The sequence below is a fragment of the Anas acuta genome, chromosome 5 (assembly GCF_963932015.1).
Source record: "Anas acuta chromosome 5, bAnaAcu1.1, whole genome shotgun sequence".
Taxonomy (NCBI): Eukaryota; Metazoa; Chordata; class Aves; order Anseriformes; family Anatidae; genus Anas; species Anas acuta.
This window is the reverse complement of record NC_088983.1, coordinates 8,856,724-8,881,704: the sequence shown is the minus strand read 5'-3', so window position 1 is coordinate 8,881,704 and position 24,981 is coordinate 8,856,724. Positions and strand designations below refer to the sequence as shown.

The 24,981-nt window shown below is 42.8% G+C and overlaps 2 protein-coding genes across 9 annotated transcripts in view; both read right to left on the bottom strand.

Moving 5' to 3' along the window:
* Positions 1 to 803: 803 nt before the first annotated feature.
* Positions 804 to 9,101, bottom strand: CDCA4 (cell division cycle associated 4). Of its 7 annotated transcripts, none has more exons than XM_068682580.1 (4): positions 8,590 to 9,101; positions 5,121 to 5,201; positions 2,928 to 3,218; positions 804 to 2,793 (listed from the first exon to the last, which is right to left on the bottom strand). In XM_068682580.1, the coding sequence occupies exons 2-4, from the start codon at positions 5,157 to 5,159 to the stop codon at positions 2,038 to 2,040; spliced, it is 1,086 nt and encodes a 361-aa protein (XP_068538681.1). In that variant the 5' UTR covers positions 5,160 to 5,201; positions 8,590 to 9,101; the 3' UTR covers positions 804 to 2,037. The 7 variants fall into 7 exon arrangements, with proteins under 7 accessions (XP_068538681.1, XP_068538683.1, XP_068538684.1 ...); XM_068682582.1 differs by having other exon boundaries at positions 2,928 to 3,121; positions 8,590 to 8,634; XM_068682583.1 differs by having other exon boundaries at positions 2,928 to 3,118; positions 8,590 to 8,606.
* A 12,771-nt stretch (positions 9,102 to 21,872) lies between these two features.
* GPR132 (G protein-coupled receptor 132) overlaps positions 21,873 to 24,981 on the bottom strand; it is an 83,030-nt gene continuing 79,921 nt past the window's right edge. For both annotated transcript variants that reach the window (XM_068682562.1, XM_068682561.1), the window contains exon 2: positions 21,873 to 24,209. In XM_068682562.1, the coding sequence (XP_068538663.1) occupies positions 23,077 to 24,183 (1,107 nt within the window). In that variant the 5' untranslated portion in view covers positions 24,184 to 24,209 and the 3' untranslated portion in view covers positions 21,873 to 23,076. The remainder of the gene's footprint in view (positions 24,210 to 24,981) is intronic.

Here is a 24,981-nt window from a genome sequence, read left to right as displayed (position 1 = left end):
CAGACTATTATTTCACCATGAGGTATGACAGTTTGCATCCTCCTGAATTATGACAGGGTACTAGCACACCTTCCAGCAATTGGTGATGTCCTATTGTTTTCCAGTAATACTTTGTGTTTCTTTGGTCTAGCCATATTATAAGGACTGAAATTGCAAGTGTCTATATAGTGTTTCACACTCTAATACAGTTAGTTAATCAACTATCAAGGAAGCAATTCTTAACTACTACAGCAAATATGGATTAATATGTATTCAACTATCAAGTTTAAGTAATTTATCAAAATAATGTTGCTTTTCCCCAGATCAGATGCTTCTGAAGCACTTTTGAAATCATAAGCTCAGCGTTTGCCTTTTGTGGAGGTGATGCTGGAACATCCTTAACATCTCCCCAGAAGGGGAGGAGTGTTTGAGAACCTGGAAGAGGTGGTGTGTAGTAATTAAAGTCACTTGCAGGAAAGCACTGTCTGTCGGACACAGAAACGTACTCTTTTCATGTTCAGTGACTTGCTTGATTCAAGTCTATGGAAAACAAAGTTACTGGAGGCTATCTTCCCCTCACGCAGCCAACACTAAAACATTCCAGAAACCAAGCAATCTTCCCCCTGCCTACCTCCCTGCTAGCTCAGGCCTCTTCCCCAGCATGAGCTTGGAGGTACATTTTTTTGGGGGGTGTAACATCATCATACACTGTACTTCTTCTACCCTCCCTCCCACTCCCCCCCAAAAAAAAAAGTCTCATAGGAATACACTTAATTATACACACTCCAGAATAAATGTGAGTACTTGAAGAAAAGAACACCATCCCATGTTGTATTATCTTTTGTTATTAAAAAAAAGGCAAGAGGAAACCCTTGGTAAGAGTGGAGCATACTAATTATGACAAGACATCAAGACATACCAGTTGAGATTTGAAGGCCGCTAGTAACACTTTTTGTAGTAATTAGTGCAAGATAGTTATCCCATATAAACAAATATTTGATGGTAGACTTCAGTGATAAACAATTCACTTGATGACATTTACATATAAATACACATAAATAAAAACCTAGGTAATTTAGGTTTGCAGTTAACAAAAAATACGGTCTGAAATGAATTAAATTTAATTGTATCTAGTTGGATCAGAGCTCTTCCTCTAATGATACTCAAGTATATGGGGTATAAAAAGCGTAATTGTACAATTCTCAATTTAGTAAAGTACTACTCTATAAAAACAGATTCATGAAAACAGCTCTTACATTTTAATGTAAAGTATAAAATCGTATATTTACATTTACATACACTTTACTGAACTACATTGGGTAGCTCACAGTAAAAAAGCATCCCTTTTTGAAAACCTTTTAAAAAATACATCAACTGCAGTTATGATCAAAAGTTGCTAAGTTAGCAGCTGACATAACATCTGTAGTAAAAATATATTTTAGGAAAATACCTGGAAAAATCTAAACACCAATAAACACTTTAAAACTATTTTTAAAGTAAAAATTGTAGCAAAACCCAGAATAAGCTAGCTAGAATAACAAGAACCATTGCATACTGCTCTTTAAGAGCCATGTAGCAACTTAGATCAGAAGCAGCAGATATAGTAGGAGTTATGTCCTGTAACAAAGTAGAAACTAGAGGAGAATAGGAAAACAGCTGACCAACTTCTCTCTCTATTTATTACCATTTTCACTGGGAGAAGGGTAAGAAGGAGGGATTCTCTCATCTCTCCTTTCAGTGAGCATGTCCTCCATCAAAGGCTAAAGCAAATTGGTAAAAGGAACCCAATTTTGAAAGCCTTGGACCCCATACTTAACCATTTACTGTATGTACTTACAGTTCAGTGGACAAGAAATTGGATTATTACACTACAAGTTGCAGGTTAACTTTAAGAGTTAACACTATTTTGCAATATGAAGTGCTTTTTTAATATATATATCTATATAATATATAGATATTTGTAAAATACACGTGCAGATTTGATAGAGCAAACTATGGAAATAGCTTTCCTTGAGTCTTTTTTCCATTAACACATTTCTCTCTCCTACACAAGGAGTTTCAGGATTCAACAAGGATTTCCACAATATGATCAAGCTCGTTAAGATCAGATTTACAATTAGAGCTAGAAGTTGTAGTTGTTGGAGAAGAAAATGATTCTAGCCCATCACAGTGTCCCATTTTCGTGTTGCTCATCATGCCTGTTAACATAGTATCAAGATCATAGTAAGAGTTGTCAACTTCTGAAAAGAGGTCTTCCACCGAATTAGGAGTTTTGTTCTCCAGTGTCTCAAATATTTGATCTAATGATTTTTGAAAGTTTCCTTTGTTTTCCTGTGGATTCTCCATTTCCCACACATTACTTGGCAGGTTTCTCGGAGCTTGCACTGAAGAGGCTGTTGACATCGTTTCTGAACTATCTTGTGCCTGGTCGCCCTCAAAGTCTTTACTGAAAGTACTGTAACCTGGAACATGCTTTCCCTCAGCTTGTTCCCTAGATGAGCGACAGAGGATATCTGTTGAAACAAGACGATCCACAGATGCCTGGCCTGTGCTCTGCGTATTTATCATCTGCCAAGTCCCATCTTGGGTCATTTCCTCTTGGATCTGGCGTACCGTGTTGGCTATAAGTACCGAACGACAAAGGTTAGGTTCAACCAGCATGTGACACAGCTGAAGTTTAACCAAGGACATATCTAAAAGTGACTGTCGCTGAAGATTGTATGAAGGAATAGCCTTAATACCAGCCAGAGTTCCTTCAATATCTTCTTCGCCATCGAAACATTTTCTCTTTAATCCTCGCACAAACATTGTGTCCTGTTAAAATAAATAAATAAAAAACCCGTTGTACAACATAAACAGCTCAAAAGGAGGAAAAAAGAGACTTAAAACAGAAAACTGAAATTCGAACAGCAAGTTCTTTGAAGATATAAACATCAGAATTGTCATACCAGGTTATAGAATGGCCAGTGTGGTACAACAGGGGTCAGGAACATATGGACTGGATCCCAAAGACGATATTCGGGAACCAGGGGTGAGCAGGTCCACGAGTCATGGCTTCGGAGAGTGGCATCTGAGAGAGGCAGAGGCTCCCAGCTCCTGGTTCCCATTAAGTTCCAAACTTGATGGAAGTCAGGAGCCACTGCTTCGCACAGAAGCGAACATCTCAACGGCTGTTTTTCACCTAGCAGAGAGGCAGCTTCTCCTCGCTCCTCCTGAGTTTCTACTGGCATGATTAACCTCTAATTTTGGAAATAAAAATACAACCTGGCACACCATCTTTGAAAGATTTGACCCCTGGAGAACACCAACATGCCTAACAGCAACATTTAAAAGAAAAAACATATATCATGGACAGCATATTTGAAAAGGTTAGGTTACTTTGGCTACTTGGAGTGTAACATCTCCATTTGTTCCATATAACTTCAGACATTCAACTGAGGTGTCTATAGCAGTCTTTCAGGTTCCCTTACTTGAGTGAGTAACTGAACAGTGCAATTCCAATGCGAATTGTGCAATTCCAGTAAAGACAGGCAGAGTCATCCTCCGTATGGGATGTACTTCTTTCCCAGCTGACTAACAGAAAACAAAACTCCTGTATTCCTATTTTAGGTTCACCAGCTAAAAGTAAGTGGGGTGCATGAAGGCTTCGGATTATTTCCACCCAAAAAAATCACTTGCTGAATTAGCCAAGGTATGAATCTCAAGCACTAGCCTCCGGATCTTCATCTGAATTGCATTCACTTTTACAATAGTGCCCCACGCGAGTGAAGTATTACAGCTGATCTCTTGAAATACCTTTCTTTTTTTTTGTAAATACAATGGATGTTGTTTCTTTTATTCTTATAAAAGCTAGGATGCAAATGAAAGCTAATACCTAATCTTTACATTTATGCACATTTTATGTCCTTTCCAAGTCTTCTGCCCTTATGGTTCCTCTTTTTGGGGATTTTTAATGTAGTGACCTGATCAGAATGACGTTTTTCAGCTCAAAGCCGATAAAGCCCAATTAGTATTGCAATGTCTTTTATTCCACTTCTCTTGGTAAGCCCAAACCTCTGTCTCACTTTTTTGGTTGCTACTGAATGGTTCCCATATTTTCAGAGAGATCTCTTTCAGAGTCAGTAAAAATCCAAAGTGCAACTACATTATTCCTTTCATCCTACATTACAAAGTTATCTGCCCTGAAAACCTGGGAATAACACTGTAGCTACATAAACACTGACCCTGTATCACACTTCTTACACTGCTGTCTGTATCTGTGAATTAACCTTGTGTTGGATTTGATGACTCTGAGAAACTTCTTTCCACTGAAGGTACAAAATTCTGTATTATGATTTCTCCAGAGACTATAACACAGAATATAGGAACTTCATCTTAAGGCCATGTTTAACTGATTTCTTAAAAGCTATTAGAGGACTATCAATACATTAAATGTTTTTGAAGCTCTTTGCAAAAAATGTTTCCTATAACTTAACATAGCTGCATTATTCCCATTAAAAACAACCCAAGTTTCTACTTTTAGATATTCCTTCAAACCTTTAGACTTTTAGATATTCCTTCAAACTTCACAGCTGGGGATACACCACTTAATTTTTCATACACATTTGTATGTACACATACACACCCTATGTGAAACAACCTCCAGGAGACATCTTTGGGAACCGACATTCACACAGGGTTAATTATGTTATTAAGCTTTACACATTCTGTGCAGAGTTTAAAGCTTCTTTTTATTTGAACTTCTTCTCTTGTAAAGAATAATTAGAACTTCAATGGAACATTAACCTGGTTTTCAACCATATACTGTTTGGCATTTAGATACCTTCTAAGGCAATTCTAAGGTTATTCAATAGAATAACTGAATATATCACAAAACTTGAAAACATAGATATATCACACACACATGCACTCAAGTGGAGAAGACAAAGCAAAAAGAGAAAAAAACTTACATGGATTCTTAAATATTTCACGGATTTCATTGTAACGTTCCTTTTTAAAAATAAATAAATAAATAAATAAAGTATTTACTTCTAGTCAGTATCTTACACCATAAAAACCAGGTTCTTTGTCACCCTATTTCTGAGTCCACTCAGAATACTAGAGGATTACTGTTTCACGTTAAGGAGCAAAAAGCTACGTACCAGTAATTGTGCTTGATGTAGTCCTTCCTCTTCTCCCATGCTACTGAGCAAGAGTCCATACAGTAACAGTTAGGGCAGCACCTACCAAGTACCAGGAAGCAAGGCGTCAGGCAAGTACAGAAGATGCACAGCCAAACAGTTCCCCATGTCAGAAACTTGCACACCCCATCTTTCAATTGCTTCAGTATCTCTATCCTCACGGTATTTCTAGAAATTTGGATTAAATGCAATTTACAGGCAGAGTACAAAGGTGATCTGTGAACAATACATGCAAAATCTGCGACAGGAGAAGGAAACTGCCAATTTAAGTCCAAGTCCTAGGCTATCATCCCGACCTTTGGACCAGCCTCTCCCTTATCCCTGTACCGATGCCATTGAAAGAGCAAACAATATCTTCAGCCATCATCTAAAAGCTTAAGCGTTCAGAAAAACTGGAAGAAAGTTTATAACAAAAGCATACAGTTTACACATTTGTTGTAGAAAACCATACATCTCTTTAGCAGCTACAGAAAAAGAGTATGTGAGCACAAACATAAAACTGAAACACAGCAAAGAAGGTAGGATTTTCCTTTAGCAGTAACACAGAAACTTTATGACTCAGATTTACTTTGTAAGATGACAATAATGAAAGCAATTACAGTAATGAAATTATTTGAGCTATAAAGGCTGAGTTTTCAAAAGACATCCAAGGCAAAACAAGTTCCGATATACCAAATACAACTATCAAGTACGTGCAATAATTCCTTTAATTACTAAAACCAAAAAGAATGTTGTTTCAATCGGCTACAAAAACCCTGTAAGACAAAATATGAATACAACTCAGATACTCTTCTAGACATGTCTGTACTGCACAAGACACTTCAGTGTCTGCAGCTGAAGTACATACCTAGAAAAAAATAAGTTAACTGGACGCATATGCACGTCTTTCTTTGTTTTCTGTTGTGGTTGGTAATTAAAGGTTTTAGAAAACCACTTGCTCTGAAAATTGGGGAGAGGGGAGATGGTTGACAAAGGCCTTTTTCTGGCAGAAAAAAAGCATTTATTTTTCTCCAGAAACTGCATACTTATTAAAACACCACATCAAAAAAGCCACCTTAAACACTCTCGAGCCAAAACCTTTTGACTCAATCCCAAAATATTCAGACTAAAATGCTGTCCTGCCATACAAACTGTATTTCAACCAACTAATTCTCTTTCACAGACTGAGCTCACACCAACAGCCAAGACAGGGTCATGAGGCATCTCAACTACCACTCCAGTGACAGAGATTGAGTAAGTATTCCTTATTTCTACCAAACACCTGATTATGCTATTAAAGTTCTGAAGTTTTTGCTCCCGGGGTATACTCTCAGCCCTTTCTATAAAAGAAGTACACTAAGAGCCTGTGAGCATTTGAATCCCTAAACCCCTGCCAGACACACTTTTGGCTCACGGTAGGTGACATGGGTGTAAACTTTCTTACAGAACAACAAACGTGCAGGTAAAGATGATGCAGTCATGGGAACAATAAACAAAGGAGGTTTTCCAGAGCTATTTTGGATACGTGACAATTTTTAAGGAAGCACCTTTCTCCGTTTGCCTCTCAGAATAGTAGACTGACCCAGGGGGAGACTGCTGATGGGAGCACACAAGTAAAAGAACCATTATCATCATATCCACAAACTAAAAGACACGGGAGACGCTGGCAGACCAGTCCAGTCTGTAATCTATTAACATACTGAAGAAGGAAGGAGTTTTCCCATGCAACGTGAGTGTGTGATTCTAGGTTCTTCCCTAGAGCAATAAACAAACCACGTGGAACTTCTGTTAGCATAAAAATATTAACGAATTTGGCCATCAAAGCAACTGTTTCTTCAGATTCTATTAACTTGTCATATCAGTGTGTCTCAGAACAATAAAATAAAGAAATACTTTTACAGCCATTATCAGATTCAATTAAAACATTACAAATAAACGACCTCTCCCAGACTTCTCTGGGCAATCACCAACAACTACTCATCTCAAGAGAACGCTAACTTTAAAACCTAATTAATACAAATGTTAAGCATGTTTCTCTCTGTTAATTTATTTATTAATGTACTCAAAAGGTTCAAGCTGCTGTGTAAAACTTCTTGGTACATGACTGCAAGATTGCTGCTGCTTTTGAGGCAAAGCATTCAAAATCCCCCACTAATTTTAAGCAGCCTTTGCCTCTGTCCAAGAGGCAGTACCTGGACTAGCTGTATCGTCTCCCTTCTGCTGCTGCTAACCGAGTGCCACGAGCCCAAACCTAGCGTGTCAAAACCTTAACTGTTGTTTGAAACAGCTGCATGAAAGAAGTTGTCAAGGAGACAACAGCTATCCGTAAAATAACAGTCTGAAAACAAGGGGATTTGCATGGGATTCTTTTTCTTTTTTGGAATAGTAGCACGGTATTATGCAATTCACTAAAAATGTTGCTTCGGAGATTATGACAAATTCCTGGTCTGTTTTACAAATAAGGTGCCTGAAATTTGATCCAGCTCCTACTAGAGCATCAGCTTACATACTCCAGATCCACATTCTATTCAAATTCAGGTAGCAAATGCTGCAAAACACATATTCAGGTGGTTAAAAACGAGGCATTTGGTTAAAAAAAAAAAAAGGCGTTTGCTAACAGTTGGGCTTACAGAGAAGATATGAAGGAGATCCTAGCGCTGCTTGTCCGTGGGTGGAAGCAGACTAGGACTAGCTAAGCCAAGTGCTGGAGGTTTAAGCAAGGCAATTTTTTTTTTCCCTTTTTTTTTTTACTGATACGAAGATAGGCATTGTACCTTCCCCTTGGCACCAAATTTTAGGATTCAGTCCCCCGAATTCAAAACCGCCCTTCGCCAACAGCCGTGGCAAGGCACCAAAACCGCGCATAAAGCTGAGGAGCAGAAGAAAAGCCAAGCTCCGGCCTCCCCGGGGCGCAGATGGCGGCGCCTGGCTCTGAGGGAGGGCTGCCAGGGCCAGCACCGGGGACAAAGACCCGAGCACGGCAGCCCCCGGAGGGCTCGGGGGGCAGCTCGCCAGCCCCCGGGGGGCTGCGGGAAGGGAGGCGAGGAGAAGCCAGGAGGCTGAGGGAAGGAGGGAGGGAGAGGGAGGGAAGGAGGAGGCAGGGGGCTGGCACCGGCGGCGAGAGGCGGGACCGGCGGGGCGGGGAGCGAGCCCCGGGCTGAGGCAGGGGCCGGGCGGAGGAGGGGGGAAGCGGGCACCGCGCGGCTCCTCAGGGCCCGGCCCGGTCCCGGTCGCGGTTCGCTCCCCGCCCGTCACCGAGCGGCCGCCAACGGCCGTTCCCGCCCGCCCCGCGCAGCCGCCATTTTGAAGCGGCTCCGTCCCCCGCCGCCTCCCGCCCACAGCGGCTCCGCGCACAGGGCTCGGCCCCCAGCGGAGCCCCCTGAGGGAAGCTCAGGCAGCCCTACGGCCCCACAGCCCGGTTCAGCTCGGTTCCCCACACACACACACTCACCACCCCGCCGCCGGTGCCGTGACCGCCGCCTTCCAGCGCAGGAAGCCCGGCTCCCGCCTCAGCCACGGCTCCGCGCTGGAGGGAGCGGGCGGAGCCCAACACGGAGCCCAGCCCCGCCCCCCTCCCGCCCGCCATCTTAGTGTCGGAGCCCACAAAGGCGCCCGGGGCGGGCCTGCCCCCCCCTCCATCCACCCCCGTTGCCATGGCGGCCGGCCCTCAGAGGGGTGGCGGCGGAGGAGCCCCCCTCAGGGTCGCGGGGGTGCCCCGAGCCCGCTGGCTCCGTGAGCAAGGCTCGTGGCATTTCCTGCCCGGGCTGTGAGGCCGCTTCCTTTGGGGGTTTAAGGAGGGGATAAAAAGTCCCCGCTGCCCCCAAAAGCTGCGGCCTCCGCCCCGAGCCCGCCGGGCTTGGCCGCCTCAGCTCGGCGCTGCCTCACAGCTGCAAGCACTTAGCGTGTCCCCAGCGCTGCGGGGCGGCTGGCGGGGGGGAGGCCGGCTGGTCCCGGCTCCAGCTGCTGCCTCCGGCACACACACAGCCCCTGCTGGCCCCGGGGTGGAAGCAGGAGAGCGGGGGGGGAGCGCAAACTGAGCCCGGAGGGCAAGGCTGGGAGACAACAGAGGGCTGGAGCCGCATATGAGACAGCCACAGCAAATAGGGTTTGCATAGCGAAGTGAGATCAGGTTTTGGGGTGAGACAACCGACTTTTTCTAGATTAGCTGCAATGAATTCAAATAGGTAATCTCACAGCAAATCCTGCACGAACCCTGAGCCTCTCTGGAGTTCCTGCAGGATCAGTGCTAGGAAAGTACTACAGAGGCAATAGCATCATCTATATAGTAAGGTCCACAAGTCCCCTCTCCTTACTTTCTTTTTCCCTCTTAGCTACAGTCTTGACATTCTTTTCCCCCATAAACTATTCAGTGAAACACATGAAGAAGCAGTGAAACGAAATGAGGTTGCTCAAGAACACTACAATCATTACAGTTTCTGATTGACCTGTTGTTTAATCAGAAAATTGTTAAGGGTTCTCAACACTGTCTTTGAAAAAAAAAAAAATTGAAAAAAAATGAGAAAACTGGGTTCTTAGTCGGGGTATGACAAGACTTGATTATTCTCAGGAGAAAAAAAAAAAAACAACTCTCACATCTCATGTATGTGAGAAACAAAACTTGACAAGTCAAAATTGAAAAATCTGGACAAACTGATGTAAAACAACACAGCCCAAAGTATTTACTAGAAAGCAAACAATCTCTGATGGGGCTTAAATAACGTTATAAAGAAAATAATTGAATTATAACCACAATGTGATAAAGGGAATGATCAAATTTTAACTACATGCTCAGGTTTTCATCCACCTACTGTTTTCAGTAAATGAAATTTTAACACCAGGCTGAAGAAGAACAGGTGAAAAGATGTTTCCTAAACAGGCATTTATATCTTGAGAAATTTATCCCAGCACATGAAACCTTTGCAGATAAGGTAATCTGCAAGCAAAAGCAGAACTGATGCCTAAGTTATGAGTTCTGGAGACAAAGCACAGAGCAAAACCAGAAGAGAAATGTCTGCAGAGCAATCTGGTAGGGGAAACTGGAATTAGAACAACAACTGCATTAAAAAAAAAAAAAAAAAAAGGAGGGGGAGAATTATTTTACAGGTCTGGAATGGCAGGAGACTTTAAAATCAAAAGGTATTTAGCATATGTGCTCAAAGCTGCTGGAGAAATGAGATGTTGCACCTGGTGAGAGGCTGCAGAGCGACCTGCTTGCTGGTGTGATGACTAACGCAGACGACAGGGAGGAAAATGATGCAAACCAGCTCAGCAGATCTCTTCTAGGAAGGTGGATTGGCAGCCGGCAGAAACTTTGGAGTGGTGGTCATGGGGGGGTGTAAAAGCACCGGCAGACTAATGGAAGTGTAACCACCACAGAGGAAATGATGGAATGGGGACGGTGCTCTTTTTGTGTGAAAGCAGCAGGTTTGACAGGAGCAGGCATCGCCTCAGACTCTCCCAGCAGGGCCTAGGTGCAGATCTGGCCTTAGCATGGCTGTTTTTTTTATTTTAGTTTGGGATTGCCTGCCTGAGAGCAGGAGGGCTGGCTCACAAGGAGCTGCTACCCTGACCCCCTTCCCTTAGCAGGGCATCAAGTAGTTGTGCTCAGCACGTATGGGGGACAGACCCGGCTTCCCTCTGCGTGAGCTGCGTGCGTGCACAGGCTCCAGCCATGCCTCTGCCCCCGTGGCCGAGCAGCTGCGGCTGCCAGAGAGCCCTGCTGGCAACTGGCCCTGGCTCTCCCCAGCCTGCCAGCTCTGTCGGAGAGCCGGCTCTCCCGGGAGCCGCCAGCCTGCCTCTTCCTCTGGCGCTGGCTGGTACCGGGTGGCGTGACCTGCGTGCCACGCTCGCTCGTCTGGAGGCAGCCGCTACCCGCTGCCTCCCTCCCAGCCCCCTTCCTTCCTCCCCTCCTGGAGCAAGCCCGTGCTGGGCTGCGCTTGATGCCTCCGAGCTCTGCTGCTCCTTTCTGAGAGCCACCCAGCCCCTGCTGAGCTGGCCAGACTTTCACACGTCGGCGGTGACGGGAAGGCTGGTTTAGGGTTGGACAGTGTTTATAAAACCGCAGAAATTAATAGGAACTCCATGGCTGAGAGCAGGGCTGAAACTGTGCTTTTCAAAGACAAAAAAAAAAAAAAAAAAAAAAAAAAAAAAAAAAAAAAAAAAAAAAAAAAAAAGCTTGATTCCCAGCTTATTTGTGCAGTTTTGAGCTGTGTAAAGGATCTCAGTCCACGATATTTCCACATCACGAACACATATAAAAAAGGTGGTTTTAAAAGAGTTTTAAAGGGCCGATGCAGTTAACAATTACGTAGGTGATTAAGAAACAGAAATATATGTAGGGTGAAGGTCCTTGCTGGCTGTCGGGTCACCGCACCAGCATTATTTCTAGCCCATGGAAAGGCCCCCCCGAGGGACTGTTTCATCTGCTCTGATAGGCACTGTCCCTCACTAGGTGTTTGTACGAGGCTTAGCACTGGGTTTCTCAACCAGCTGGTTGCAAGCCCTCAGATAAAGAGGTTAGGAAAATTAGTCAGGAGGTTGCTTAAGCTCTGAAACAAATAGTTTCAGAGAGATAGGACTGAGCACTGCCTCAGCACCGATTCTGCACTGACAACAAGGCATTTTCCACTACGCTCTGCTGCGTGTCTGCGGCGTTTTCTGTCTCTCTTTGAGGGCCCCGGGGGCTCTGAAGCTGGGCGAATAGTTTAGAGCAGGAAAATGTGTGCTCGCGCTGTGCTGCCACTGCCGTGAGCCAAGCAGACGTGAGTCAGCCCTGGCCTGGAAGCCGCGTGGCTGTCGTCAGAGCAGCGCTGTGCTCCGGCTAGCGAGTGCTGTGGAGAGGCAAGGTGTGGGAGCTCAAGCTCCGTGCTGTACCGGCACGGCCGCGTGTTTGGGGAGAGTTTTGGCTGTGATCCGGCTGCTTCAGAGCAGGGACGGCGCCTGCTTGCCTCTGCCTGCTGAAGACGATGTGGACGTGCTCCGAGCCTGTATTGTTTTTCTCGTAATTAGCGTTTGATTAAAGCACCTAAGTTATGTTTGTCTTTTTAATTTGGCTCGGGAGCAGGGCAGGAGGCCCAGCTGTAATGTGCCATTTCCTTTAAGTCCAACCTGGCAGATTCTGTCCACCTTTGAAATGAGCAGCGTTATGAAACAGTCCTGAGTGCTTCTGCAGACGAGCACATTCCTGCAGCAGAGCACTGCCTAAAAATCCAGGAGCAGATGGAAGGAAGGCTAAAGGAGGTAATTAAGTGTGGCTGCTCCCTAAGAAGTAAGCCTGTTGTAGCAGCTCAGCTGGGCCCTGCAAGCCAGAGACAGGATGCAACCTCGTCACACGCAGCCTGCAGTCACAGCACACGGAATTTAGGAGAAAGTGTTTTTGTATTAATGCAGCGTGTTAACGTGCAGACCACAAAGTGTCGCTGAAAGTTCAGCAAGGACGAGCTTCTTCAGGGCCCTGAGCCTGGGAAGGCTGTTAGCCCTAGTTGTAGGGGGGGTAGAACAAAGGGCAGCAGGCATCTGGTGCCTGTAAAACAAACCACCGAGTTCACAGGGAGTGAGGAGGAGGAGGAGGAGGAGAATATTCCTGAGCTGTGCATTTGTGGGCTAAACGTGGCTTCATGCTGGATGGCAGGGACACTGGCTTCAAGTGTTAGCGGCTCACAAGATGAGAAGAGCAGTCAGCACTCATCACACCCGCTGATGCACGCACCAGCTCATGAACGTCTGAATGTGGCAGCAGTTTTCTGACAGCGTTGGCTCAGCTGTTGAGTGACTGAAGAGCTGGAGTAGACAGGTGACGGGAGGGAGGGTGCACTGGCAGTGCTAGCGAAAGCCATTCCGAGGCAGAAGTTTGTCTGCCTCAGGTCACCAGCTTCAGGCCTTTGGTTTTAGGGCTGTAGGTATCAGATCTATCTGCTAGGAGGCCACTAGGGATTAGGGGTGATTTGAGCTAAGAAGTGAGCAGAGAATGAACATGTTCTGGCTGAGAAACCCCATGTGCTAAAACCACCACCACAGTTTATCAGCTAGTAGCTTTATGGAACTGATAATAAACTGGTAAGAAGAGGAATTAATATGTTTAGACTGCAGGAAGTGTAGTAGAGATACAGGACACAGGAAAGCAGATGGGCTTGTACTAGTCTGCAGACCCTTTTAGCCTGCTTTGCTAACTTGTGTTGGAGTCAAGGACCCTTCAGACACAACTATAGGAGTTACAGATCATCAGTTTCCTCTGCTGGTCAAAAAGGCCTGAAAGAACAAGTGCCTTCGTATTACAGTATCCGCCAGTGGTCCTCAGCCACCAGGATGTGACAAAATAAAAATATAAATAATGTTTCCAAGCAAGATTTGCATCTGTCAGCGGATTCAGAGGAAGTGTTCTCAGTGGTGGTGATATACAAAACTACAAAAACTGAAGGGACTACAAACTGTGCTTGAGAAGTCCCAGCCATGAAAACACAAATAATGCATATGTGCACTGGCAGGCGGGGGACAGGAACTGGTATGAGGCTTCATGGTGGTGGTAGGACGTCTGTGGTAGAAACAAAGTGCAGACAATACAAAATTTAGTTCAGACTTGCAAAGCGATACAGTATCAGTAATACTGCAATAGAAAACTCTAGTGGCAAAGCTCAGTGCTCTGTACCAAACGGCAGGAGTCTCCAAGTTAGGCAGGGGCAGTCGGCAAAGATGGGTTTTAAAGTGCTGAACATTGTTTGGGGTTTTACTTTAAGTGTCTAAGCCCTCTTCTGGATCATCATGGGAGCTCTGTGCCATGTTTATAAGGGACAAGCTAGTTTTGTTGTTGTACAAGTGTTACGTTAGAAAGATTTTCTAACAACTGAAGGAACACACCTATTTGCTTCATAACGGGGATTTTCTTTTAAACACACAGCTTGGACACCTGAATGCCATGTTGTCTGGTGCCGCTTAAATATGTGTTCCATACCTAAGCATAAATACCATAGGGTATGACAGTTGCTATAGCAACTAAGCATCTACTATTAAATAGCACCCACAAGCTCATAAAACATGTGCAGCCTGTCACTACACAAGGTATTCCTGTCTTTGCAGCAAGCTAAGTACCATATTTTCTTCTCGGGAGTTAGTCTGCTTCTGATGATGTGTTTGTGCTGTGCATACGAAGATCTTTTCTTCTTCACCAGCTCTACCTCCCTTTGAAAACTGCAGATACTGTAAGAACAAAATAGCCTGAAGCGGTTGCAAGCTGAAGAAGTTAATGAATAATTCCTTTTTCGTATATCCTTGAACATACGTTAGAGTATAGCTTTGAGATCTTTTGGTCTGTATGTGAGGCTTATACCTTTGCTGTTCTGCATCTTTTGATTTCGCAGTGTTTTTGTCCTAAAATCAGCCTTTTTGAAGGCATTGTGCTGTTTCGAGAAGTTGTGTCCCTGAAAATTACAGTATTAACTGGAAACAAATTTCTGCAGTAGTGGCAAACTGGGGAGTTATAATTTGTAAGCATGGATAAAGCTAACACATTTCTTTTAGAATATCTAGCCAGTTGTTTGTTTCTAATTTTTCTTTATAGCTGTGAAGAATTTGGACCATGAAAACTAGGGGAGGGAAGTAGAAAAAAAAAATCAAAACACTGAGTTTCTTCCACAGTCACTTAATTGTGCCAGCTGAGACTTCAGCAACAAACTGTTGACAGCATTAGTTGTTTTACATTTTCCAAAACAGAAACGGGATTTTCCTCTGACCCACCACTTCTGATAAGGAAAATAGAATTTGGCATAGGTAAGAGAACAGTGGATAAGCTGGTGTGGAAATAACAGTTTATCTGCAAGTGAAATTGGCCCTGTGTGCTCCCTGGAAGAGTAAATGAAGGCAGTGGTAGCATATTGGAGTGCTTGGATTGTTTCCAAATTTTGTTTTAGAGTCTGATGAATTGATAGGTTAAACTGTAAAAGATGCCATATCCACAAGCTACTGCTGATGTTGATTTGATGGTGACTTATCCGAATTACAGTCCATATGAAAAAATATGTTGTAAATATATGTGTCCAAAGACAGCAATTATAGTTCAGGGAGGGTATCTGAAAATAAGCATAAAAAGTAGATAAACTAGGGCATGAAATGTACTATTAAAAAGTAATATATTTTTTTCCCCTTAAGGGAAGGATTGTTAATGCCTGTCTGACTTATCTGGTTAAAGGGTTAACCCAATTAGGAGCGTGAGCATGAACATAGATAACAGGCTGTGAGCGAGCCTCATTCTCTGCTCTGGGTCCTGTGCCTTGATGGGATGACAGCCTTGGCTTCTGTGGCAATGAAGGAATGTTAACTCGTGTCTCCTGCTGCTCTACCGGTGGCCAGCGGTTTCCCAGCAATCATTTCAAAATGCCTGATGTTAGCAGAAGAATAACTGTTTAATTGGCCTTACTTAATGTGACTAACAAATAGCACCGAGGGCCAATGGACTTGTGATAAAGTCACGGGAGCTGCAGCGAGTAGAAGCAGGACAATGTGAGAGGGGTTTGCCCAGGCAGGGAGGCCGAGAGGGGCTCCTGGAAGAATTATGTAGTATTTGCGTGGTGTTTAGATGCTGCAGTGCCTGGCTCAACTGAATGCCTGGGGTGGTTTCCCCGTCACTGACATCCTCTCCAGGAAATCACGGGCAGATCCTGGCGAGCTCCGGCACCCTCAACATTTTATTGCGTGAAACAAGGGAACTGGCTCTGTCGTTTCCTCTGCATGACTTTTCTTGTTTGTTTTCAGTTCTGTTTTATGCTTCTTGGTTTTCTTTCTGTTCACAGGCACCATTTGAAAAAGGTTGTGTGTTTCTGCCGTAGCTGGGTAAACATCGTAACCCAACCTTGCGTCTGCTTCAACAGCTATCTGCGTGACGAGCCTGGAAGCACACAGGCACAGACACTCATGTGTACGGAGTGGTTTACCTAGCAGCACGAAGTCTTAAAAATTTATGATTACAGGCTGAGAGCTTGAGAGAATGTTTTTTTTCCTCCCACCGTGAAGTCCAGGACGGCAGGAGGACAGATAGGCTAGAGTCTGGTGCCCTCTTGTGCCTACTTTGAACTCCGGGAATCCCGTGCTTTAAAAGGATCAGGGCTTGAATTACATTGGAAAACACATTATATTTATCCAGAACAGAGACTGGAAGTACAGGAAAAAAAAGGAGAATTAACCTCTCAGTGCCATTTCTGAACTCAGAAACTTCTGCTGCATGGTTCATAATAGAGGCAGTGCACTCACGATCTGTATTTGACTATGGGTTGACAATTTGAGCGATGCATTGCTTTCGTAAAAGCTTTTCTTCATATTAGTCAATTAGACATACGATACTGAAACGCAGACAAATCAGGATTATACGTTAATATTGTTTCACATGATGTAAGCATACACACAGGCTACTTTTCTACATCAGAAAATGTTTCCTCCAAATCCTGGAAGTTTAAAGTCAAAAAAACTTCAGATGCACATTCTGTTATCCACAACCTTCAGGGCAAGAGGGCTGGTTTCAGAGCTTTGGTTTAACTTTGTGTGGAGTTATTTTTAATGGTTTTTAGTATCTCCAGAGAAAATTATGGTTTTCTGGAATTTTTCCTTGTACAGTGTTATTTCTCATCATGGAATTTGACTAAGAAGAGGTTCTGGTATCTGAAACTGAATGATAAGAAAACAAAAATACAAAGATTTAATGTTTCTGGAGTGACTGGTCCTTGGATAAAGCACGCAGGGCCCACAGCCTCTCATTAGAGAAGGCCCCTTGCTGAGCTCTGGGATCACACTTCTCTGAATTCTGCTTTTGTGGAGCACTGAAGTTACCTGCTCACACTCTGTTCTCCCCAGATCTCTTCTATTATTACATTACAGTCTTTCTGTATCTCCTTCACACTCCAGTGTACAAAGAAAGTTCCCAGTCACCTCTTTTCGTTTCTGACAATAACTTCAGATTCATGCTAGAATCTCCTGCCTTTTGTTGGTGTGCCATTCCCACAGTATGTGAAGAAAGCAAGAAGTAGGTCAAAATCCCGAGTTCCCTTGTCATTTAATAAACATTTTTTTCTGCTTTTTTGCTGATAATGTGCATTCAGTCCTGAGATTAGCTTGAGACTTGTGTGTTATCTTTGGGACAGAGCTATTACTGCAAGTGGTGCAGGTAAGCACACCACTCCATCAAGAGCTGTGGACAATCAATTCTTATTGCCAAAATTCTATTTTGTTTAGGAAAGATTTGAAAAAAAAAAAAGAATTAGAGATATACAGGAACCATAAATGCAGCTAAATGGAAAATTACAGTATTTTCTTTAATACCCTATCCAATGTCCTTTATCCAACATATTGTCAAGTCACTGATAAATGTCAAACATACAATAATAAAAACTACCTGTAGTGGGTAGTATAAGCCCAGTATTGTCCTCAACAGTAATTAAGAAAGGGAGAAAGCTACCCTAAATTAATCAATAGGTAAATGACCGTGCTGTTGCCTCAAGTGTTTCAGGCTGTCAGAGACTCACCTACTCCAGAAATCTGGCATCAAGGAAGTGCTTCCCAACCTGCAAATTCTTTGCCAGAAAAAGAAGAGCTTGAGAAGTAGTGTCCACACGGACAGATCTCTAAGCACTGAGGATTTGAAAGATTATCACCAGCAGCCTGCTATGTGCAGAAGCTGCAACCACAAATGCTCTTAGCATTACTGGCTGATTTCAGTCCCGTACCCAGACAGATACCATGAGCCTCGTGAGCACTTGGCCTTAAGTATTTCCAGTCTAGAAGTCAATTCTCTGGATCTGTGTTGTTAATTTAATCTTACCTTCTGGAGGCAACAAAACTCCTCCAAACACTAAAATATCTCATTGGGGACCAATCCCAGTGAAATCCCCAAGGATCTAGTAACCGTGTCACTAGCAGGAGGCCCAAAGTTAAATAAGTTAAATGAAAGTCTGCTTTTTTTTTTTTTTTTTTTCTTTCCCCCCCTAGAGACCGGAATAAATAGAAACAAATAAAGTGCTTTGAAGCTGACCCTGAAAGTGCTGACTCAGTACAATTTGTGTTTCAGTAGCTGAAATTCGCCTCCACGCAGTTCAGTGCCCCGCTGCAGTATGCACGGAACATGCACACCACGCACACCTGCTCGCTCCTTCTAGCATCCCCTGCGAGGGGCCGTGCTTTAAACAGAGAAGACAGACAATGCTCAAGGGAAGAAGTGTTCCATTTTACAGATGGGGAACTGTGATTCAGACTGAAGAATTTATAAGTAACTTTCTGAACACCCAGGTATTTGCATACTTGTGCAGCACATCTGTGACTCTAGGGTTAGGAGGCTTTTCAGGACTTTGTATATCATACAACACTCTTCTCCCACAGTATCTCTTCTCTTTGATTCTTCACCTCCCTCAAGAAAGTATTTCAAGACAGACCTTTGAACATGCAGGGGATGCTTTGTGATCATGTATGGGCCCTGTTACAGACTGAAGCTGCCAAACAGGATGGATCATTTCACGGTGTACTAAGAAGTCTTTTTCTGCGGTTGCTCGCGTAGATGATATTAATATGATGTTCTGTGAAATTCTTACCACATAGCTTATCGTCCCTCCTCAGCAGACTTTTCATCTGCCTGAACGGCTGGTTTTTGCTTCATTATCTGTGAGCATTTCTTACAGGATGGAGTAAGAGTAAAACCCTAGAAGTTATCTGTAATCCAAATTACACTGAGTTTAGAGTCCTACTTTTTCTTACTAATTGCTTATGAGAACAGCGACTAGCAACTATTCTCAGGATATTAGTATTAGTCTAATTTGGGATAACAGATTTCTCTTTATTCTTCATTCTCCTTTTGCTTGAAAACCGCAGATTAGGAGGCCCTGCTGCATTCCTACTGCAAACAGAACACGAGGAGCGCCCTCTCCTGTGCAAAGCTTTGTCGTGCAGGGAACAAGGCGAAGTGCAGCAGGATGCAAAGATCCCAAAAGAGAGCAGAAGAGATGGAGAGGACTGGTAGGTGTGATATCCTCATCTCTAGACACTAGTCTCCGAGAACATGCTGGGAGATCCAGATCTGGGGATGCTGACACCTGAATGCTTCCCCTGAACACCAAAGGTGTTCAAAAAGTGATTACAGCTCTCCGATACAATCCCCCACCCTTATATGTTCCATGATTTTGGACTGGCTTGAAAACAAGACAGATATTCTAACCTAGGAGGAAAATTTGCCTTCAATTTGCTCTCTAGAGGATGTTTCCTAAAAGACCTATGCCACAGCATGACCTGTAGGAAGACAATATTCTCAAAAAGGAAAACTAAGATTCTTTGAAAGCTTGGTTCTGAGTTATGTTTCACCACTCAGCACCAAACAGAAATTCAGCATTGAGTTATACATGGTGGCAGGGACTGAATCAGAGCAGCTACAGGATCACCAGCTGCAGATGAAACTTTGTCATGCTCAGAGAGTCTGGGTTTATTCATAGCTGGGTTTGCATGTTTTGTAGAGGAAGTTCAACTGTTCTCTTGAGGCAAAATTTGCTACTGAGCATTCTGATTGCTTCTTAGACAGGAGTGGAGATTTCTGAGTGTAACCACAAGCAAAGACTTAGAAGTGCAGTATTTGCAATTAGTTTAAAATGATGAATAAACAAAAATATGTACTATCTGCAAAAACTAATTTGGCCAGCTTTAGTTGATAGTCAGAAATTATTCACTTTATGCTTCACAGTCATACTTAAAATGATCAGCAATCCACTTATCTCCTAGGTACTCTAAGAATGGCTGAGACACATGTAAAAATAAAATAATATTTTTTTTATTATCTCTGGTGAAAGTGACATGACCTGAAGGAACGGCATGGAGCTGGGTCAGGGGAGGGTCAGGCTGCGGGTTAGGGAAAGGTTCTGCACCCAGAGGATGGTTGGGAACTGGGACGGGCTCCCCAGGGTGGTGGTCACAGCACCGAGCCTGACAGAGCTCAAGAAACACTTGGACACCACTCTCAGACATGGTTATTTTTTGTGTGGTGCTGTGTGGAGCCAGGAGTTGGACTCGATGATCCTCATGGGTCTCTTCCAACTCTGGATGTTCTGTGATTCTGTGATTCTATGGTCCTACGTCTCTGTGGAAACCTGTCTGTCTAAAGATGAAGTTAGGAAGCACAGCCTAGGTTTGGTTCTGTACTCTCTCCAAGTCATCTTATAGCTTAAGATGAGTTGAGAAAGCTGGCAGGTTACCGGGGGCAGATCCAAACAGCTTGGTTGAGAACTGCAGGTAAGATGTAGTAGGTGAATTGTTCTTCACAGAGTGAAGCGATCCCTGCAGGCTCACTGGTGTTTGCCTTCCAGGAGGGAAAGATGAAAATATCCACACATTCAGTCAACCTTTCAGATCCGTTCTGATCCTAATAGTGTCCTTTGCTGGGTCTCCAGCCAGCATCCCAGTACTGAGGTTCTTCCTTTGCCCTATGGCATAATCAGATGCTGTGTGACAAAACGCTGAGATCACGCGCTTCAATTTATCACATTGGAACAGTCAGTACCTGATGGGATATTTTAACATGGAAATAGCATTTCTTGGTGTCTTCACTTAGCCATAAAACTGTTGTTCTACTTATAACTTCTAAAGAAGTTAGGATTTTGCAGTTTTCCTGTATGGATAAGTTGCTTGGTACCTGGCCCCTGTAATCCCTTCAGCATTCTGTCACAGAATAATTTAGGTTAGAAAGGACCGCTGGAGATTGTGTAGGTCATCTCTGAAGTTAGATCAGGCTGCAGAGGGGTTTATTTCAGAGCCTGGCTGGACACAGATGCTCCAAGGATTTTCATTAAGATGCACAATGATAAAGTGATTTGGAACAGCAAGTAAACTAGGCAAGGAAAAAGAATTACTGGAATTACTGTTGTTGCATCAGACCCTAATTCCTGTCCCCTGCTTCTGTGCCCCTGGACTCCAATATTGTTTGCTCTAAATACACTCACTTTTTATCAGAGAAAAAACATCAAAGAGAGATTTCTAAATTCATCAGGGTGAATATCTAATTTGCATCCATTTCAGCCAGTTCAGAAGTCTGTCTCTTTGGTTTCTTACAAATTCACTGCTGTTATTCATCAAAGTTTTACGGTCAGACTACGAAAATCCTGAGGTTGGTGCAGTTTGCATACGCATCTTCAGCGATAAACCAACACCACTGGGGCTGTTACGAGCAACGCCTGCTACCAATTTTTTTTTAGTAATGGAAAATCTGATTTGCAGCAAAGTTGTGGGTATTCAGCACTTCACAAATCTCTTCTTTACACCTTAGAAAGTTTGATCTCTAGGAAGCATATAGAAATAGAAAAGCACTATCTGTTAATTAACATCACAACAGAATTTCACATTTTTCCTAGAAACAATATTGTAGTCCATTCAGTACCATGTGAACAATTTTTGAGGACACAAACATTTCATAGAAAGATGCCAGAGGAGCCATTAAATAATACAAAAAATAAATATATCATAAATACAATAACTTGAGGCAATGCCATTTTGGCACAATGCTTCTTTCCAAAAGTGTGTAAGTATCAAGCATTAAGTACAGGAATATCTATGACAATTTAAAAACATTAACAAATATTTACATTAACCTTGTCTAATATTAGTTCAATTCAGCAATGTGGACATTAATGGCCTTTAAAAATATTACTGAAATACAACATTGCAGATAAAGCAGAATGACACCGTGGAACACTTTAGAAACTTGTACTCAAATAAACATGCAATTGGTTCATGATCTTTTCCTGTTTTATTTTGATCACATACAAATATGAAGAAAGTGTTCAGTTAAATCTTGCCAGGTGGCAGGTTTATACAATTCTTATTTTGTAATTTCTGGTTTGAAGGCACAGGATACTGCCATCAGTAATTTATTCACAACAAAAGCAGAGGCAGTAACAACGAAATCTGTCCAGCATAGTCTCATTATGCACCACCAGCATGTCCAAGGCAGTCCCTCTCTATGTGCAAAAGGGACTACATTCTCCATGCTGCCACCCTTCATTTTTCTGTAAGGCTCTTACCTCTTGTATAGACTCCTACACACTGAGAAAAACAACAGATCAATACTGGGAGGGAAATGTTATCTTAGTCAGAAGTGAAACACAACTTCAACAAATGTTCAGAGATAGCATAAAAACAGTCCCCAATTCCACTTGGAAATTTATACATTTTCTATATACTTCAGTGCATTCCAGAATTTACAGCAAAACATGTAAAATCTACTAATTCTAAAATATTAAGCATTTGAAATGCACATTTATAAAAATGTCAGGACTGTGCCGTTTCTCAAGTAACACTGTAGTACTGTTGCTATGTGTTTTCAGGACATTATTTTGCCCTCAATTATATTCAGAATGTGCAAGGTAGATTAAGCTGCATACTTCTGCATTAGGAACATTTTCAAGGCTCTTATTGAAAGACTTCCTCATTTTTAATATTTTCCACTGGTTAACCGCAAACGTTAACAACGGTGCATGTGTATGAGAATCTAACATGTACCTTCTCGAGGACCAGTAATTTCAACCAGAAGAATGGGCCTTACATTGTTTTCCTAGGTACGGTGTTTCTTTTTTGTCCAACTCAGAAGATAAAACTGTCTCTAAGTTTGTGAACGGAGAAGAGTAGTTCCAAAAAAAATGAGCTTTTAAGACTTCAGTCTGAGTCACAGTAAATTTCATAGTTTATTCCACACGTCCTTCACAAAGCAAGGTTTGCATTGATGATAGTGGTGAGCAAACTTTATCGTAGGAGAGAAACATAAATAAGAAGCATCATTCCTGTAGAGTCCTCTAGGAGTTGCTGGCCCACGTAATGTAAAAAAACCTTCCTTCACACATCAGCCTGTAAATACTTGTGTGCTGCAGCAAGCAGCCTGCAGCTCAAGTTTGGAACTTCTTACATGCTGTCAGCAGCTAGGTGCAGCAGCGAACTGCTAGCTACCACCTTCTGGGTCTTTGCTGGTATAACAGGTCTTTTCAATGGGGGATGAATTTGCTCTTTCTTTGTTTTCTTCTCTTTGTACTCCTTCCTGCAATTCTTTTGATGTTTTCTGTCTGGTGCTCTCACTCTTATGACTAAGAGATGAGTTGAACCTGGATGAGTTCGACCTCCATCTTCTCAGAGTCCTTAAAATGTCTTTTCTGACGTTTTCACTAACCAGCACGTAAATAATTGGATCGGCAACACTGTTTGCAGTGGATAAACACAGAAACACTGTAAAAACTGGGTATATGTCTTTTTCAAATGGACATGAGCAATCTGTATGAAGCAGAAAGTATACAGACCTTATTAAGAGTACCACATGGTAGGGAGAAAAGCAGATCAGGAAAATGACAATAATGGCAATTGCCAGATACTTCACTTTGGTCTTCTGGCGACAAGTCAAGCTGGTACTTATTTTTGTACTTTGGAAAATTTTGTAGTTTGTGAAAATGAGGATCATGAAAGGTATGGCGAATCCAAATAGGAATCTGGCAAAGCCGAAAGAAGCCAGTGTTTTGTCAAGGGGTAAAGTCTCAAAGCAGGTATCGTTATGTATACTCTTCATGTAAAATACTGGACTGTGGATTATTGTAACCACAGCAACGAGAAAGCATACGATTATGATTGCCTTTTTCCGTTCTCTTCTTCCCCTTGATTCCAGAGCGTACACCAATGCCACATAGCGATCCACAGAAATACAGCACAAAAGCAGAATGCTGATGTATATGTTGCAGAAAAAAATGAATCCTGTTATTTTACAAATCTGTTCACCCATGTACCATTTGTGCTCATTTTGCACATAGATAATCCAGAGAGGCAAGGTACTTAAATACATCAGCTCGCACAAAGATAAACTGAAAATGTAGATGGCAACTACTTTGTTCCTTTGGATTTGCATAAATGTAAGCAGAGAAGTTATGCAATTTGCTGGAAGGCCGACTGCAAAAACAAAGCTGTAAACAGCAATGAGAAGTGTCTTGCTGTCTTTGTAGGAAATGCCTTTGCAAATGGTGACATTATCCTTTTGAGCTTCGAGACAGTCTGTAGAATTTGCCATGATTTCTTTCCAGCTGTTTTTTTTTCCTGAGAATCAGAAAAGGCAAAATAGAAAGTTAACATTTGTATCACTTAGAGATGTGTCAGTAAAGGTTAAAGTCCCATAAGTGGTGTAAGGGCATCGCAGGGGAACAAATGGGATGCTTGTCTTGGGAAACCATCTAGGACAGGTGAGCTTTCCAAGACCTGCTACTATTCTGTAGTATCCCCTGGAAGCCAGGTTTGATTTAGTTCCAGGAAGAAGTGGCTTTCCTCACAAGGAATTTCTTGACTATAGCATGCCTAGTCACTAAAACAGGGGCTGGGGACTGACCTTAAACCAGGCTGCCTCATAAATAAGACATAAGAATCGAGCTGCTGATCAAATACTAAAGTTGCTTTGCAGAGGAAATTAACAGCATTAAGGGTATAAATCTCCAATCTTTTTTTTTTTTTTTTTTCAAACTCAGTAACAAAAATTGCAAACTGCTGAGATTTCAGATGGAGGCTGGTGGAAGAAGCTATCATTTCTGGTCAAATGGGACAACTATCTCAATTGGTTGAGGGCACTTAATGTATCAGAGACTACCCAGCATACAGGAACTAGAATCTGGATACTGGCATGCACTTCCACACTGTAATAAAGCACAGTGGTTCAGATCTAGATAATTCACACCTCTCTCAGTGAATAACTGTAGATGAGGAGCAAAAACTTGTAGTGCTATGTAACATTCACCATAGCAAGTCAGCAAAACTGCCTGTCACATCTGTTTGATACCTCTGGGAAACAACAGGAAATGTGTAGTGAAAGGAAGTAAAC